General features: G+C 45.2%; 1 protein-coding gene across 6 annotated transcripts in view; it reads left to right on the top strand.

The window, feature by feature from the left end:
* Nucleotides 1-17,152, top strand: part of LOC140425229 (zinc finger protein 385D-like) — a 1,050,252-nt gene that overhangs the window by 443,497 nt on the left and 589,603 nt on the right. The window contains exon 1 of one of the 6 annotated variants that reach the window (XM_072509302.1): nucleotides 4,377-5,020. The exons of the other annotated variants lie outside the window; for them this stretch is intronic. Within the exon in view, the coding sequence (XP_072365403.1) occupies nucleotides 4,999-5,020 (22 nt within the window). The 5' untranslated portion in view covers nucleotides 4,377-4,998. Of the gene's footprint in view, nucleotides 1-4,376; nucleotides 5,021-17,152 lie in introns of those variants that run through there. 6 annotated transcript variants of the gene reach the window in all.

The raw sequence follows: 17,152 nt of genomic DNA, 5'->3' as shown, positions 1-17,152 counted from the left end.
ATGATCCTGTGAAAGACCTCGGATGTCGAAATGATGCCAAACGGCATTCTGTTATAGCAGAACCTGCCGAAAGGAGTGTTGAAGGTGCACAGCTTCCTGCTGGACTGGTCCAGTTGGATCTGCCAAAAACCTTTCGAGGCATCCAGCGTTGTAAAGATTTTAGCCCGGGCCATTTCGCTCGTGATCTCTTCTCGTTTGGTATGGGGTAGTGTTCCCTCATTATGTTGTTGTTCAGGTCTTTCGGGTCAATGCAGATCCGGAGTACTCCAGAGGGCTTCTTAACACACACCATGGAGCTGACCCATGGCGTGGGCTCCGTGACCCGGAATAGCACCCCTTGGCCCTGGAGATCCTGCAGCTGCTGCTTGAGGCGGTCTTTGAGTGGCGCTGGGACCCTGCGAGGTGCGTGAATGACCGGGGTGGTGTCCGGTTTGAGTCATATTCGGTAGCTATAGGGCAGTGTGCCCATGCCCTCAAATGCCTTCAGGTTGTGGGCGAGGAGCGATTGAAGCTGTGCCCTAAATTCTGCATCCGGGAAGTCTGATGTGCCTTCTGGAGACAGAGCGTGGACCCGCTGCACGAGGTGGAGAGCCTTGCATGCCTGTGCACCTAGCAGGGAGTCCTTTGATGATCCGACTATTTTGAAGGACAGTGTGGCCGTGTATGTGTTGTGTGTCACCTGGAGCTGGCAGGATCCCATGGCCGGGATAACGTTTCCATTGTAGTCGACCATCTTGCAACGGAATGGCTGAATTGGTGGTCTGACCTTCAAGGCGTAGAAGGCTGACCATGCTATTCGGTTGGCGGAGGCACCAGTGTCCAGACGGAATGTTATCGGTGATCGGTTGATCGTTAGGGTGGCACACCATTCATCACCCGGATTGACGCTGTTCACTGGCATCGGCTGATGGGTCCTGCCTGGAGACATCCGGTTCCTATCAATGACCGCAACACGGGAGGCGTCCCGGTCGTCTGTGTCACTGGTTTGGATATCGTCTGGGCACGACTCGTAGTAAGGAGGCTGAATGGTCCGCACGTCCCTGCGAGGTTGTCGGAATTGGGGAGCATTGGCAGGTTGACCTGCTCGACAGCAGGCAGCGTATGGGCCCATCTTGCCACAGCGGAGGCATTGTCGGTTTTTTGCCGGACATTGCCGCTTTAAATGTGCGGCTCCGCAGTTGCCGCACATCGTGACGTCATGGCGTTCGTTGCGCCGCCGCGCATGCGCAGTTCGGTCTTGCGTCGAGCGCGCCTGCGCATCACATCCCTCTGCGTCGACAAACGCGGGAGGCCGCGGAAAGTGCGCAAAATGGCCGCCCTCGTCCGGGCCGCGGGCCGGGAGGAACTCAATTGCCTGGACACGTTCGGCCTCGTAGGACGCCTGCCTTGCCGATCCAGCCGCGTAGGACCCCTGCCGCGCCGATTCGGCCGCTTGAAATTGGGAGTAGCGGCTGGTCGGGTTTTCATGAAGGACACAGGCTTCGATTGTGGAGGCTAGGATGAGGCCTTTAATTTTGAGGAGCTGCTGGCGTAGGGCACCCGAGGTGACCCCAAAAACAGTCCGGTCCCGAATCATTGAATCGGATGTGGTGTCGTAACCGCAGGACTGCGCGAGGATACGGAGGTGTGTAAGGAAAGATTGAAAGGGCTCATCCTTACCCTGCAGGTGCTGCTGAAAGAGATACCTCTCGAAACTCTCATTTACCTCGACGCTGAAGTGTTGCTCGAGTATGAGAAGGACCGTCTTGTATTTGGTCTTGTCCTCACCTTCTGCGAATACCAGGGAGTTGTAGACATGGATGGGCTGTTGCCCTGCCGTGGAGAGGAGGAGGGCGATTTTTCTGGTGTCTGAAGCACTCTCCCTTTTGGTGGCTTCCAGGGAGAACTGGAAGCGCCGTTTGAACAGCTTCCAATTGACGCCGAGGTTTCCAGCGATTTGTAACGGCTGCGGCGTGCTGACAGTGTCCATGGCGCAGGATGGCGGATTCCTGAGGATTCGTAGGTAGGTCTCACAGTTATTGGGTTCCAACCCTGGTACTATGGCGTGTTGGGTGCTCTGCTACACAGATGAACCAACACGGTTGCTGATGGTACAACTCAGTTTTATTACTAACAATATTTACAATGGTAAACTGGTTGCTGTGGTTCGTTCATTACCCTTGAATCTGTGGACCTATCCATAACACTATCTTGGAGTGGCGCTCAGCACATGGTGGATATCTGAGTGGCTTGCTGTGAGCTCTGTGCCCTGAGCTGTCTCCTGCTGGAATCGACGGGAAGTGTCGTGTTCCCCGTTTTATAGTGTGTATGCCCTTGCCTGTGATTGGCTGTGGTGTTGTGTGTGTATTGATTGGTCCGTTGATCTGTCCATCAGTATGTATGTATGTTTGCACCATGATGTTTACCTGAATATCATGACACCCAGTGCTAAGAAAAATTTTAAGTGTGGGCTAAACCGGTGAGAAACTCCCTAGGGCCCAAAGTATCATTGAATAGCGATGGAGAACTCGTCGGCAGAGCCAGTGGGAAACTCTCTGAAAAACCCGCCTCATATTAACTTAGAATTTTGGGGGGAGATTTGTGCCCAAATGTTTCTATTTTTCCCTAACTGATATATGTTGCAGCCCAGACCCCACCACAACCTCCCCACCCCAAAAAAAACGTGAGGGGTCTAACCTGAAACCTTTTGACCATATGACAGTACCATGCCACAAGATGCAGTTGAGGAGCATCCTCAGTATTGTTCTGGAGGGTTTTTGCCTGCTCGTGAGGGCTTTTGTCAGCTATAATAAAAGTGCTGCTTGATTATTGTAGAATCAACAGCAACATTGATTGATGCCAATGATGTCAAAATATCAAGCAGACTTACTCAGGACACACATTTTTTAAACTATTTTTGTTCCATGTAAACGTTCTGTCAACTGCTGGTCCATTTGTATTTCTCTCTGAAATAGAGACCTCTGGGGTCCTGAATCTAAGTGATGAATCACCCACAGACATGTTCCTCTGAACCTCTTCTCTCCAATATTTCAGTGAAGGTACAATTCCAATTATTTTGAATGGCTCTGCTAGGATAGGAAAGGGAGAAACCAAATACTGTAAATCCTGGTAACCTGCAGCATTATTTTAGGGCAAAAGCATTTTTTGATTGCCATTTTAGAACAGATTACTTTTTAATTTGTGTTTTAGTGAACGTATAAAATTTAATCACAGAACAGAACTCAATTGCTTACATATATTGTTGGTTTTACTTATCACTGGTTTTATAATTTTGGCTTTACCTGCTGCCAGAATATTTCTTGGCAGCGTAAAACATGTGCTGCTGAGAATTTACTACAATATTACCTAATAAATTTAGCACATCTGATATTGGTGCAAGGTGTCCTAAAATAATTAGCCTTCAACTGAACAAATATTGAATTCTTAAGCACGGAAGTTTAATTAAATCATATCATGCAGGATTGCTCCCTTAGGCAGGAGGTTTTTTACTCCATTTTTTTACCTTTGCAGAAATGCTCAGTTTAAGGCTATGGAGCTGAACTTAAAGGAGGGCATATTGCTCGTCTCCCAGGAAGAAAAGTGGCTGTCGAACCGACCAACTTTAAATAAGGCAGCCCCGTGGCGATAACATGCCAGGGGTGGCTTCAACACGCAGGGTGGGACCTCCGCCACTTCATGGAAGAAAGTCAGGCCCTTGAGAGCTGGCAGCCAATCTGATTGGCCATCAGCTCTTTCAGTCCCAGCCAGTTCTCAGTAATATGTGTTGCTGGGGCTGGAAGGAGGTCTCAGGAAGAGAAGAAGTGACCAGACCTGGGTAAATCCAGTCCATCATCTTGTTTCAGAATTGACCAAAACTAAATGAGGATCATGCATTTAAAACTCTGCTCACCATATTTATAAAATAGGTCTGTTCCATAATGTGTGAATTAAAGTGGGTGACTTCCCACAAGTATGAATTGTAATGGGCCAATTTCAGGATCTGTGAGCTGAACAAACGTATTCTCACAAATGCGCACTGCTTTTCTGAATGCACCATTAAAAAGGCAGCCTCCAGTCTGAGCTACAATTATCAGAATTACAAGTGAGTCACATCCACAACATTGCTGTCCAGTTTAAACTTAGACAAATAATTATCCACTCAGTCAAGATGGCAGACAGGCAGACAGCATCTTTTCAGTCTCCAGTTACTCTTCTACTGGCCACTAGAAGGTGTATAAGAGCAGTGGTAGTTGGCTTCCTTTCTGAATTCCAGGCTCCGTGAGAATCCCCTTACCTCTTCACTGTTCAGCCTTGCTTCCAGATGTCCAAGCTGGATTCTGGAGCTGCCGGCGTACAATTGTATGGTTAAAACACACCTCCTGCTCCTGCCCCTGCATGGCAGAGAACATTAGTGTGCCAATGTGCCTCGCTAGTGCAGTAGCTGGATCAATAATGGACACAAAGCTGCAATTCTGAACCGTGACTGTGTGTGGTTCGTGATTTCTGAACAGAGCTCAGTTTGTCTGCTTAAACTAACAGAGGAGTTTTATTGATCCCGGTAATATTTTCCAACATTTGAGACTAACAGCTCATTGTGTTAGGTGAACAGAAAACGAAGAGGAGGATACTCTTTTTTTCCCCTAGTTTAAACAAAAAGAGCTTTGCATGGAAGAAAATAACGGCTTTTATTTCTAATCTGATCAGGAAGGAAACTTCAAGCTTCATAGGACAGGCTAATCTGTGAGAAGGAACCTGTGAAGCTCTCTCAGCACTGATGTCACAGGCACAGCAAGAACATCATGAGGAGGAGTCAGATTTCACAAAGTACTGTAAGAGCAGCACTCTTTGCTAACAGAGTAGACACTAATCACACAAGGATTCTGCATGGGATGGAAGCAGTATGCTGGGTTTGAAGTGTCAAAAGGATGGTGCAGATTTAAACTCTGCTGTCTCATGTGGCTGGTTGTGTCAGAGATAGTGGAAGATTAAAAAAATTGTGGGATTTGAAAAGTATGATTAATGAAGGCCATCATGTATATTGGTAAGTGTTAGCTTGTCTTTTGGATTTAAATACATTGTGATGTGTTACGCATAATCTATATATGTATTAACTAATCATGCAATTATACTGTGAAAACGGACAAAACTGAGGGACTATGCTCCGATATGCTTATCAGAATATGATGCCTGCATGTTAGTAGGAAACAATGTATGGTCAAGCTTACATTGTTTTGCAAAATGCAGCATGTAATCATAATGAATGTATCTCTGTACTGTGCTAGAAGCAGCCTACATGGAATTGGGATTCCTGATAATTTCCAAAGCGGAGTGGGGAGAGAATAAGCGGTGAACAGACTTGCCAGACCGAACATTAATGAATACTTCAGAATATTTATAGCTTTAGATTCAGCACCTGAGAAACATTAACTGCATGGTTCCTTATGGCATGATTAAGCTTTTTTTTCTTTGCAGTATTGCATACATGATTAACCGTCTGAGATCTGATAGTGATCTGCACAATGACTGGAGTCTTTTCATAGTTTTCAGAAAGTTGCAATGATAAAAAATATCATTGTGTTTTCTGACATTGAAATTACTATAATATATCGTTACTTACTTGACTGAAAATATTATACAAAATATTTTGAATGCTGCAAATTACTTTACTATTTCAGGGCTACAGCAATACATGAATATATGAAGAGCCTATCAGCACCTTTGCACCTTTAATAATATATTAATTTACATTTCTGACCTTTTAACTATTTTAGTTGAAGTATCAACATTTAGACTCAGAAGATCATAATTTTCTAAAGTTGAATTAAGCTTGATTCCTGGTTTCCCTTCTCTTGCAATTTTTAAATACAAAAACATAACTTTTGGGGATACATTTTGAAGAACAGTGTACATGAAAACATTTGAAAATTCTTTTTCATTACACATTACAACACATGTGAATCATATTGAAACATATCCATGTGTTACTGGCGCATTGATAAAACGGATTCACTGCTTCTCGCTCTTCTGCCTCGCCAAATGAAAAATGCGTTTGTTGAACATTTTTAATGAAGAGAATACCACTTTAAGGATTTTGTATTTAATAAAATGAACACAATGCAAGTAACTTGAACTTTGAAAAATTTGGAATTGGCTGCCCATACAATATCATCACAACAGATTTTCCATTCTTTTGAAGTCAAACAAAGTCAAGTCAATAATGGACATCTAATTTGTTATTGCCCATTTTACACAATTAAAATGACTCCTTATGAGTGCCCTCTCAAAGTTAGGTGGCATATTGAATGTCTTAGTGAGACTAATTAGAACATTAAAGTCACTGGGTATATGACAGAGATAATCTTTTATCTCAGATCAAGATTCAGACTTGAAATTTTGAATTTATTGAAAAAAAAAATGTAAATGTAAAGTTTTGGGTTTTAGTTAGGAAATGTCATTACTGAAAGCTCTGGCGCCTGGTTACATTACAAATGTTTTGCGCGCTTAGTTATAGACACTCAGTCAAGGAGCTGACTGCAAGACCTTGATGAAAAAGAAAGATCAATTTTCTGCAAGTAACATAGGTCACTTTGTAATGTTAAGGTGTCCATACCTACTTGTCTATTGATTTTGTCTTTTCATTCACCATAGCCCCCAGTGAGGACATTCCAGAGATAAACTTTTTATTTAAACAAATCCTTTTTCTTCCTTTGATAAGTAAATAAAAGGAATAAGATCCAGATCCACTGAACTCAGGCTCACTGTGAGTCATTTTAAGTCTATGTGGCCAGATTTGGAGTGCTACTGTTTTAAAAGCTGGGCAATATTTTAAAAGGTGAGAGGGAGGTCTAAAAACAGGTTACAGTAACATAAATCAATAAAAATGAAATGGATGCATGGGTCTTTACTTTCACAATGTAATTGTAATTTGTAATTGCCATTCTTCAAGAAGCACAACTGGAGGAGGAACGGCAGATACATTAACCTAATCTGCAACCAGCAGCATCAATATCTATTGCTAACAACAATTGTTGTCTGCATTCTGTTTTAATGTTCGTCTCCAAGAAAAATTCATTGAAATAAGCAAAAACTATCAACACAAGGTAATGGCACTGTGGACTGCTTAGAAAATTTACAGTCAATAATGAACAGCAAAAGAGCCTCTAATCTACCCAATGTGTCCCACATAATTGTGATACTTGTGTATCACAATATATACACTTTCCGCAAAAAAAAACCATGTGATCTTGTGTAATACGTAAAGAGAACAGATAAAAGCCCAGATGAGTTTGAGAAATAATCTGGAAAATCGCACTATGAATTATACTGTAACTCACCTCCTGGCTCCACAAAGCCCGTCCACCATTTACAAGGCACAAGTCAGGATTGTGATGGGCACTCACTTGGATGAGTGCAGCTCCAAGATTTAGGAAGGTCAGCACCGTCCAGAACAAAGCAGCCTACTTTACTGGCACCCAGTCCACCACCTTAAAAATTCTCTCCCTCATCACTGTGGCAACCGTGTGTGCCAAAGAACAAAGAACAAAGAAAAGTACAGCACAGGAACAGGCCCTTCGGCCCTCCACGCCCGTGCCGACTATGATGCCCGACTAAACTACAATCTTCTACACTTCCTGGGTCCGTATCCCTCTATTCATGGATTTGTCAAGATGCCCCTTAAATGTCACTATCGTCCCTGCTTCCACCACCTCCTCCGCCAGCGAGTTCCAGGCACCCACTACCTTCTGTGTAAAAGACTTGCCTCGTACATCTACTCTAAACCTTGCCCCTCGCACCTTAAACCTATGCCCCCTCGTAATTGACCCCTCTACCCTGGGGAAAAGCCTCTGACTATCCACTCTGTCTCTGCCCCTCATAATTTTGTAGACCTCTATCAGGTGTACAAAACCGGGGCAGCATGGTAGCATTGTGGATAGCACAATTGCTTCACAGCTCCAGGGTCCCAGGTTCGATTCCGGCTTGGGTCACTGTCTGTGCGGAGTCTGCACATTTTCCCCGTGTGTGCGTGGGTTTCCTCCGGTTGCTCCGGTTTCCTCCCACAGTCCAAAGATGTGCAGGTTAGGTGGATTGGCCATGATAAATTGCCCTTAGTGTCCAAAATTGCCCTTAGTGTTGGGTGGGGTTACTGGGTTATGGGGATAGGGTGGAGGTGTGAACCTTGGGTCGGGTGCTCTTTCCAAGAGCCTGTGCAGACTCGATGGGCCGAATGGCCTCCTTCTGCACTGTAAATTCTATGAAAGGTCGCCCCTCAACCTCCGTCGTTCCAGTGAGAACAAACCGAGTTTATTCAACTGCTCCTCATAGCTAATGCCCTCCATACCAGGCAACATTCTGGTAAATCTCTTCTGCACCCTCTCTAAAGCCTCCACATCCTTCTGGTAGTGTGGCGACCAGAATTGAACACTATACTCTGCAAGATGAACTGCAGCAACTTGCCAAGACTCCTTCGACAGCACTTTCCAAACTGCAAACTCTACCACCTCGAAGAACAAGGACATTAGACACTTGGGAACACCACAGCCTGCAAGTTTCTCTCCAAGTCACACACCATCCTGATTTGGAAACATATCACAGTTCCCTCACTGTCACTGGGTCAAAAAATTGGAACTTCTTCCTGAACAGCACTATGGGTGTATCTACAACACATGGCTGCAGCAGTTCAAGAAAAGAATAATGAAAGTCCTCCACCTAGTGATCAAAACTAGTCCAAAGGATCACTCTTTTTCTGAACCTCTTGCAGTAAGAGATAATCTTTATCTCAGCCAGAAATAGATTCAGCTCTCAGATAAAGAAATTCAGTTATTATTGACCAAGGTTGGGATTATGTCAGGCCCAGGGAAATTTTGCTTACTGGTCGAATAACTGGCAGACAGCCTCCATCAATTCAACAGAATCAAGTGCCCTTCAGGCACTAAGTGGCCGCCATCAAGCCTTCCCTGCGATTGAGGACCCTGTAACGGAGGTTCTACCATCAAGGCCATCAGCCGTCAGCTTCAGTGGGAGTGGTGGCTGCCTGAAGCACTACACCCACCAGAGGCCCAGGATCATCGTTAGACCCAGATCAAATGTGAGCGAGGGTGGGTTGGGGATCATGTGATGGGGGTCATGGGAGCCAGGGGGTTCCAAGGCAAGCGCTAGAAGGTGATTTTCAGCACCCACTCCTCCTACCGAGTGCTCAGTTTGGTAGTCAGGCACACAAAGGAGGCTGCTGACAAACCTGACAGGAAGGTTGTGTGACCCGCATTTCATTCCTGAATCACCACTAAATTGTTGTGGGCTCAGGGATAATGGGTGTCAAATTGTTCATTAATGAGCCGAATTGACCATCAGCCGCAAAACCCATGACAGTCCCTTCTGCCCGCCAACTTAATTGGTGGGCTGTTGTAGGGCCTGTCCTGCAATTAAGTGAGTCTGGTCACCATGGTTCCTGCCACAATGGCTGTAATAAATTGAGGCCCACTGCACAAACCTGTAACCTGCTCCAGATATCCACCATTCTCTGAGAAAAGAACCACCTCCTGACCACTAACCTTGATCTGTCCTTATACAATCAAAACTGTGACCCCTGAACCTCGTAAACATATTTAATTGGAACAAACTGCCAACTTCATCACAATTGATTCCCTTCATCATTCTGGAACCCTTAATAAGGCCAGCTCAAGGTCTATGCTTCTCTGACATTTAAATTCCCAGCTCTTCAAGCCTAACATGATAACAAAGATTACTTTTGCATTAGTAATTAATCTAGCGGCCTTTCCTCTGCACTCTCAGTAAAACCTCAAAATTTATTAACCGCATAAAAAGACCAAAACTGAGCACAGTCATCCAAGTCAGGCCTGACCAAGGTCTTGAACAAGGGCAAATAGTAGGGTGGAATTCTCCCACCCCACCCGTGGTAGGTTTGTTGGTGGGCAGGAGTAGGGAATTTAAAGGGAGCTCAAAGATTGAAAACTCATGGCGTAAAATTATTGTGCAATTTGGCACATTAATGGCAAGTTAATGATGGGTTATTGGCAGGTGAATGACGACTCGGGTTTCTTGCTGCCTGGTGGCATGAATGCAATTTGCATTTATTTGCATCTCATAAATGTTGATTAAAAAAGCTGCTAGCCGGAATCTCTCCATGCCTTCCAATCTTGCGTTACGCCAGTGGGAAATTACACTGGCCTCAAACCAGTTTGAAAAAGAGTGGCATACTCAAGGCAGACCTCATCAGTTGGGGTTGAGATTGCAAGGTGAGTGCCTACTTACCATAGCACTGAGTCTCGCTTATTGCACTGAACGCCGCTCGGCTGGAGCAGGCTGGTTTGTGCCCTGTAGTTCCATGCCAAACTTGGCTTTATAGACAGCACTGTGCGACGGAACTTATGGACACTCCACTTGGACCAACTCTGCCCAATGATGAGCACAGGATTGCGGACCACAGGCGGCTGCGTCCGGTCTGTATAGGCAACACTATGCTGTGGGACCCACGTACCCTCCACTTTGACTGACCAAAGTTTGACCTGGGGTTGTGCGTGACATCAGGGTAGCCTGGCGAGCACAAGGGAGGAAATGGGGAAGAAAGGCAGTGCATGGGCAGGGTAGGGAAGGGCAGGCATCAGAGAAGCAATAGAGAATTAGGGCAGCACGGTAGCCTTGTGGATAACACAATTGCTTCACAGCTCCAGGGTCCCAGGTTCGATTCCGGCTTGGGTCACTGTCTGTGCGGAGTCTGCACATCCTCCCCGTTTGTGCGTGGGTTTCCTCCGGGTGCTCCGGTTTCCTGCCACAGTCCAAAGATGTGCAGGTTAGGTGGATTGGCCATGATAAATTGCCCTTAGTGTCCAAAATTGCCCTTAGTGTTGGGTGGGGTTACTGGGTTATAGGGATAGGGTGGAGGTGCTGACCTTGGGTCGGGTGCTCTTTCCAAGAGCCGGTGCAGACTCGATGGGCCGAATGGCCTCCTTCTGCATTGTAAATTCTATGATTTAAAAGGAGCTATGTGGAAGGGCAAGTGAGGAAGAAAGAAGGCAGAGGACCAGGTAGGTAGAGGAGGATGTTGAACAATGAAACATAGAGGGAAGACTGAGGGGAGGGGAGCTGGACCCCGAAAATGTACATGAAATGCTGACAAGAAGGGGATTAAAGAGATAGCACATTGTATACTGGACAGGGATGCTTGCAGATTCTGGAATAGGTGGGGGATGGCGGGTGGGATGGATGTCAGTGTGGCACATTAGGGATGATCCGCATCAGAACTTGGAAGTTGGGGATGGTGTTGTCTGGGAGGGTCACTGTTGTACTTAGTCCTCTTTGGAAAGGAGAAATATCTCAAAGTTCCCATTTACGTTCAGGAACTGCAGACAGGAATCATAGGGTGCAGTATTCCTGCTGTGAAATGGAAAGGAGTCCGAGATGACAGGCAGTCCAGTGTCAGTGTGGATCTCATAGTCTAAAATCAGAGAATGGAGGCAGTGCATAAGTGCACAGGCATGCTGCAGGAGATAACATTGGGAGCATGATGTACCCCAGCTTCAGGGATGGTGAAAGCTGTGTGCTCCACAGAAAAAAAGCGCAGGTTGGTATGCAGGGCTGTCTTATGGTCAATGTCTCAGTGTTTGGCGGCTTCTGCACTGGTCTGCAGAGGGAATGGTGAAGGTGCCTGGGGACATCTGCAGCCAATAGTTAGTTGGGATGACATAATAATACAGGGGAAGTGATGGGGTTGTTATGTGGTTTTAAGGTGATGGCAGCACTCAATTTCCTTGCCCCTGGGTCTTTCCAGTGATCAGAGAATCTGTGTGGCATCTCTCAGTCCGTAATGCATCACTGCATTAAGGTCACTGTGTCCTTTATAGGAAGGTTCATTAATCTGTCAGCTTTGTTCTGAACAAAGATAGCCAGGATGAAAGATTCACTGGCTTCAAAGCCATCCCATGCTACCCAAGGGTACAGGGTGCAATAGACTGTACCCCTGTGGCTATACAGGCTCCATGGGAGCAGCCCCTAAATGTCTATCAAGGGTTATCATTCTATCAACTTGGAACTGGTGTGTGACCATCATAAGCACATCCTGCATGTGTGTGTACGGTACCTTGGGAGTTGCCAGGAGTCCTACATCCTCAGTCACTTCCAGGTACCTGGGATTTTAAAGGGGTGGAACTTCAGCAGGGCTGGTTGCTGGGGGAGACGGACTACCCACCTAAACACTGGCTGATGACTCTGGTGCGTCATCTTCAAACCTGTTCCTAGAAGAGGTACAACGCTTCTCACAGCTCCACACAGTCCCTTATGGAGCAGACAATAGGACCTCTGAAGATGCGATTTAGATGCCTGAACAACTTAGGTGGCTCTCTGCACTATGCATTGGAGGGCATTTGCCACATGATCACAGTTTGCTGTGCCCCTCACAATCTTGCTGTGCAAAGATGTGAGCCCTTGCCGGAGGATGAACAGGAGAAGGATGCAAGCTCCTTAAATCACAAAGATGAGAAAGTGCAGAAAGCTCCAGGGCCTGCTGAGGGCCAGTAACAGCCATGATCTTATTGAATGATGGAACTCACTCGAGGGACTGAGGAGCCTATTCCTGCTCTTAACTCATATGCTCATTTGAGCGAGCTAATTACATAGATTACATAGAACATACAGTGCAGAAGGAGGCCATTCGGCCCATCGAGTCTGCACCGACCCACATTAATCCCTCACTTCCACCCAATAACCCCTCCCAACCCTTATGGACACTACGGGTAATTTAGCATGGCCAATCCACCTAACCTGCACGTCTTTGGACTGTGGGAGGAAACCGGAGCACCCGGAGGAAACCCACGCGGACACGGGGAGAACGTGCAAACTCCGCACAGACAGTGACCCAGCGGGGAATCGAACCTGGGACCCTGGCGCTGTGAAGCCACAGTGCTAATCACTTGTGCTACCGTGCTGCCCTAATGTCATGGAGCAAGGAAGATGTGAGAGACGTGCCTGTGGTACTTTAATTGCTGACAGGCTTTAGGAAGAGCAAAGTTAAGTCAGGTCATTTGGATACATCTCCCTCTCCTTCATCACCATTCCATCATCTCAGAGAATAGTTGAACCATCGCTGAGAAAATGGATCCTGCATTTACACTTGCGAATCCGGAACTCGTGACTCGCTAGGATTTGATCTTATCTTTGGTCATCGGTGACCCGGTCATATTTATTGTGTGCCAGCTTCACCTGTGTGAAGATGAAACAAAGTCAGGTGAACAGAGGGATGGAGCAGAGCTTGGGTGAAATGTCCCCCGTGTGTGGTGAGCCCTCCCCAGAATGGCCAGAGGATGGAGTGTGAGTAACGAGATAGAAAGAGTGTTGTTGATGTGAAAGTGTCTGTGAGAGAACGGGTGTTGAAATGCGTTCCGTGTGAGTGGATGTGTGAGATCTGTGAAGGGAGAAGCTGTTCGAGTACATGAGGTGAGTTTGATGTTGGAGGGAGTTGAATCTGGCAGAGTGGATGAGATCATTCATTTGCTTCCTGTACTTTCTGGTGTGGTTGCCAGCCATGCTGACCTCCTAGGCAACGGCCTCCCAGGCCAGAGAAGTGAGGTTTGGGTATTTCCTGGAGCTATTCTTGAGGGTAAGGACATGGTTCTGTGCCTGGACTCCTCGAATCAAGGCATCGAGGGACTGGTGGCTGAAACAGTGTCCTGCCTTCTACTTGAGAAAGGTGGCCCTTCGCTTTGCGAAGGGTGCCATGTTGAGCAGTCTCCTGATGGCAGGTGGGCTGAAGAGTGTGATAGGAGTGTATTGCACTGGTGTTTAAATATAGCTTGAGACCTTCTAAGTATCAGCTCACAGCGGGTGGCCGAATCAGCTCCCGGCCTGCCAGGTGATTCGGAAAGATACTCCCTCGTGCCTAATTAATGAGGCTCCAAGCGTGGAAGCGGGTGCGCCTTCATGCCAGTCCAGCAAGCGGGAACGGCATACTGGGACAGTCTGTCCAAACACTTTGATAAAATAATGGAGAATTCTGCCCAGTATTCTTTGTCTTATAATCAATTGATATATAAATACATCCCAGCACCCTATTTGTCCTTGCTATTGTTTCATGACTTTGCTTATGAACCTTTTAAGGTCTGTTCATTAGAATCTTTTTCTTTCCCTGTCTTCTATAATGCTTAGATCCAAGTAGTGGTGTATTTATGTGGAACATCCATTCTTCTCACATTCACAACACTGCACTTTTTCCAAATTGAACATCATTTGCCAGTCCTGAACCCAATCCCTGTCACATCAAGAGCTGCCAGAGGCCATCGAGCTTTATCTACGATCCTAACTTTTGCACAGCCTTAATAACACATGCACATTTTCAGATAATGTCCCCTGACACCTACAGGTAGACCATTAATAAAAATAATAAAGAACAATAGTTCCAACACCTAATTCTGCCTGACAACACTGGTTGCATCTCAAAACCACAAATCCACGTCTAACTATTTCTTATCAATCTCCTTTCAGGCAATCGAGCTCAGTACAGTGCCACTAATATTCACGGCTTGAGGTCTCTGGTGGTTTGTCAAATTCACAACACAGTATTCTTAACCGAACAATGGCAGTAGACGTTTTGAGAATCCTTCAGTGAAATATGCTTTCAATTTAAATAGATTATTTTCTGTAGTTTGAGGATTGACAGTTTGTGAATGTGTCGGTTCCACATTTTTGGCTATATTTTATCATTTTCAGTCATCCACCTCTTGAAGTAGGGAAGTTACTTGCTAAATTTAGCCCTTGTGTGAGGACATCATAAAGACGCTGTTGCTATTGGAAACCGTCCAGACCCTGTCAGAGCATGAATCTTTGAAGGGACAGTTTCCCTTTATTGGAGAGCTTTTGTGTAGAATTTAGTTGCTGGATTTACCTGCTTACATCACATTGTATAATCGCTGCTATCTTAGCTGTTAGGGAAAGATTGAACTGCAGCAGAAACTATTAACCGCTGTAAGACGAACTTTTACAATGCATTTTTATTTCTGATAGAGACACAATGAATGTCAATTGTGTCATGAGTGTCTTTTGCACAATACCTTCAATATAGAGGCTTCACCATAGCAACAAATCCCCTCTTCCACATCTGACAAAAATGATGTTTTTTCAGCTGAAATATTGTAACCTTGTTAGTAGTGTTATAAGGTATATGACAACAGTGATGCATAAACCATCTGTCATCTTTACTAATGGAAAATAAAAAGTACTGACTAGAAACATGCAAATTAGATTTGCAATTTCAGCACCCAGTACAGACTCTGATTGTAATAGTGTTGAACAGATGGTAAATTTTTTAAAGACTGGAACAGATCAGAAAGTTATGCTGTACAATTTTTTTACTAGATGTGAACTGTTGTTTTGAAAGACTAAAAGAAAGGAGACAGAAAAAGTTCATAGATGGTGGGCCAAGGAGCCCAGAAGCTTTAACACATGTGAGGTATAAACCTTCTCATAACTTACATTTATATAGTGAATTTAACATAGTCAAACATCCAAAGGCATTTCACAAGAGAAATATGAATAAAAATATCTTTGACCTTTTAAGCACCAAAGCATAACAGGATATATCAGCATAGATGAGTAAAAGCATGATTGAAGAGCTAGGTTTTCAGAGGCATCCTAAAAGAGGGGAGACGTGGGATGGAGAGGTTTAGGAAGGGAATTCTGGAACTGAGGGCCACGGCTCTGTACCCGAGATTCAGTGGATTACATCCATATGCTAGGCTTAGCTGGAGCAAGGGAAATTCTGGCAAGTGATCAGGATCTAAAGTTTCTTGGTGGGGCCTAGTACAGTGCACTATCCATGTTTATTAACAAGACTTCCCGTATACTTTGGCTCATTTCACAAAAGAAATATAAACTGCCCAACCTGACCTCATGCAGTCTGCAGTTTGATTTTGAATGGTGCAGTACTTCATGCTATGTTGCATTTCATTTCGTATGTAGCTCCATTAGGTAAAAGGCAAACAATGTGCCGCTGACACATTGTATGAGGCCAGTGCTATTGATTTTACCCTCACACTGTAACTGCTCAAAATCTGATTACTTTCATTTAGTTCCACACTAGGTTGACTCCATGACTAATTACCACTTTCTCACCTGTGTATGTAGAGTTCAGCTGCCCTGACGTTTCTTGTGTGTGCGTGCATGTGTATCTGTGAGTATTTATCAGTGAAAATCAATACAACCCTCCCCTTCCAAAGAGCAGCCATTTGTCAGCAGCATTTCATTTACCAGACATCAGGCTATTAAATACTAAGCACAGTAGCTCATTGTTTCCTTGTTATTACTATTGAGTGCTAGAGGTAATGCCCTTTTCAGCATGTTACCTAAACTGACATTCTAGAGAACAGTAAAGGAATTCATGCAGGTGAGCCCTTGTCCATTGTCAGGCTACATATTAGTGGTACTTTAAGTTGAGCTTCTGAGTATTATTAAGATTATGTGAGGCTTGAGCCTATCTGCAGTGAGAAGGAATATTTCCTGGGTTTACTGCAAGTTTAATCAGAGTGCTCTGTTTATGTAGTTGTACAGTTTATTCTTGCATGGGGTGTGGGTGTTGTTGATGAGGTCAACATTTAATGCCCATCCCCAATTACCCTTGGTGGTGGTGAGCTGCCTTCTTGAACCACTGTAATGCATGTGTTGTAGGTACTCTTCTTTTCGGAGTCTGCACTATAATTGAGTTCTCAGGTGACTGAGGAGTACAATGGGTGACCTAAAGCCTCTGTCACAGGTGGAGCAGATGGTGATTGGAGGAGCGGGTTGGTGGAGTACCCGGAATACCACGCGCTCTTTTCACTGTTGATTCTTGGCTTCAGCTTGTTCTCGTTGATGAAACCTGTGCTGTAGGTACACCTACAGTGCTGTTAGGGAGAGAATTCCAGGATTTTGACCTAGCAACAGTGAAGCAATGGTGATATATTTTCAAGTCAGGATAGTGTGTGGCTTGGAGGGGGGATTTCCAGATGGTGGTGTTCCTATGTGTCTGCTGTCCTTGTCCTTCTAGATGGTTGAGGTCATGGATTTGGAAGGTGCAGTTGAAGAAGCCTTGGTTAGTTGCTGTTGTGCATCTTGTAGATGGTACACTCTGCTACCACTGTGCGTCAGTGGTGAAGGGAGTGAATGTTTAAGGTGGTAAATTGGGTGCTTTCAA

This window comes from Scyliorhinus torazame, chromosome 6 (genome assembly GCF_047496885.1).
Source record: "Scyliorhinus torazame isolate Kashiwa2021f chromosome 6, sScyTor2.1, whole genome shotgun sequence".
Taxonomy (NCBI): Eukaryota; Metazoa; Chordata; class Chondrichthyes; order Carcharhiniformes; family Scyliorhinidae; genus Scyliorhinus; species Scyliorhinus torazame.
This window is presented reverse-complemented; position numbering and strand designations above follow the sequence as displayed.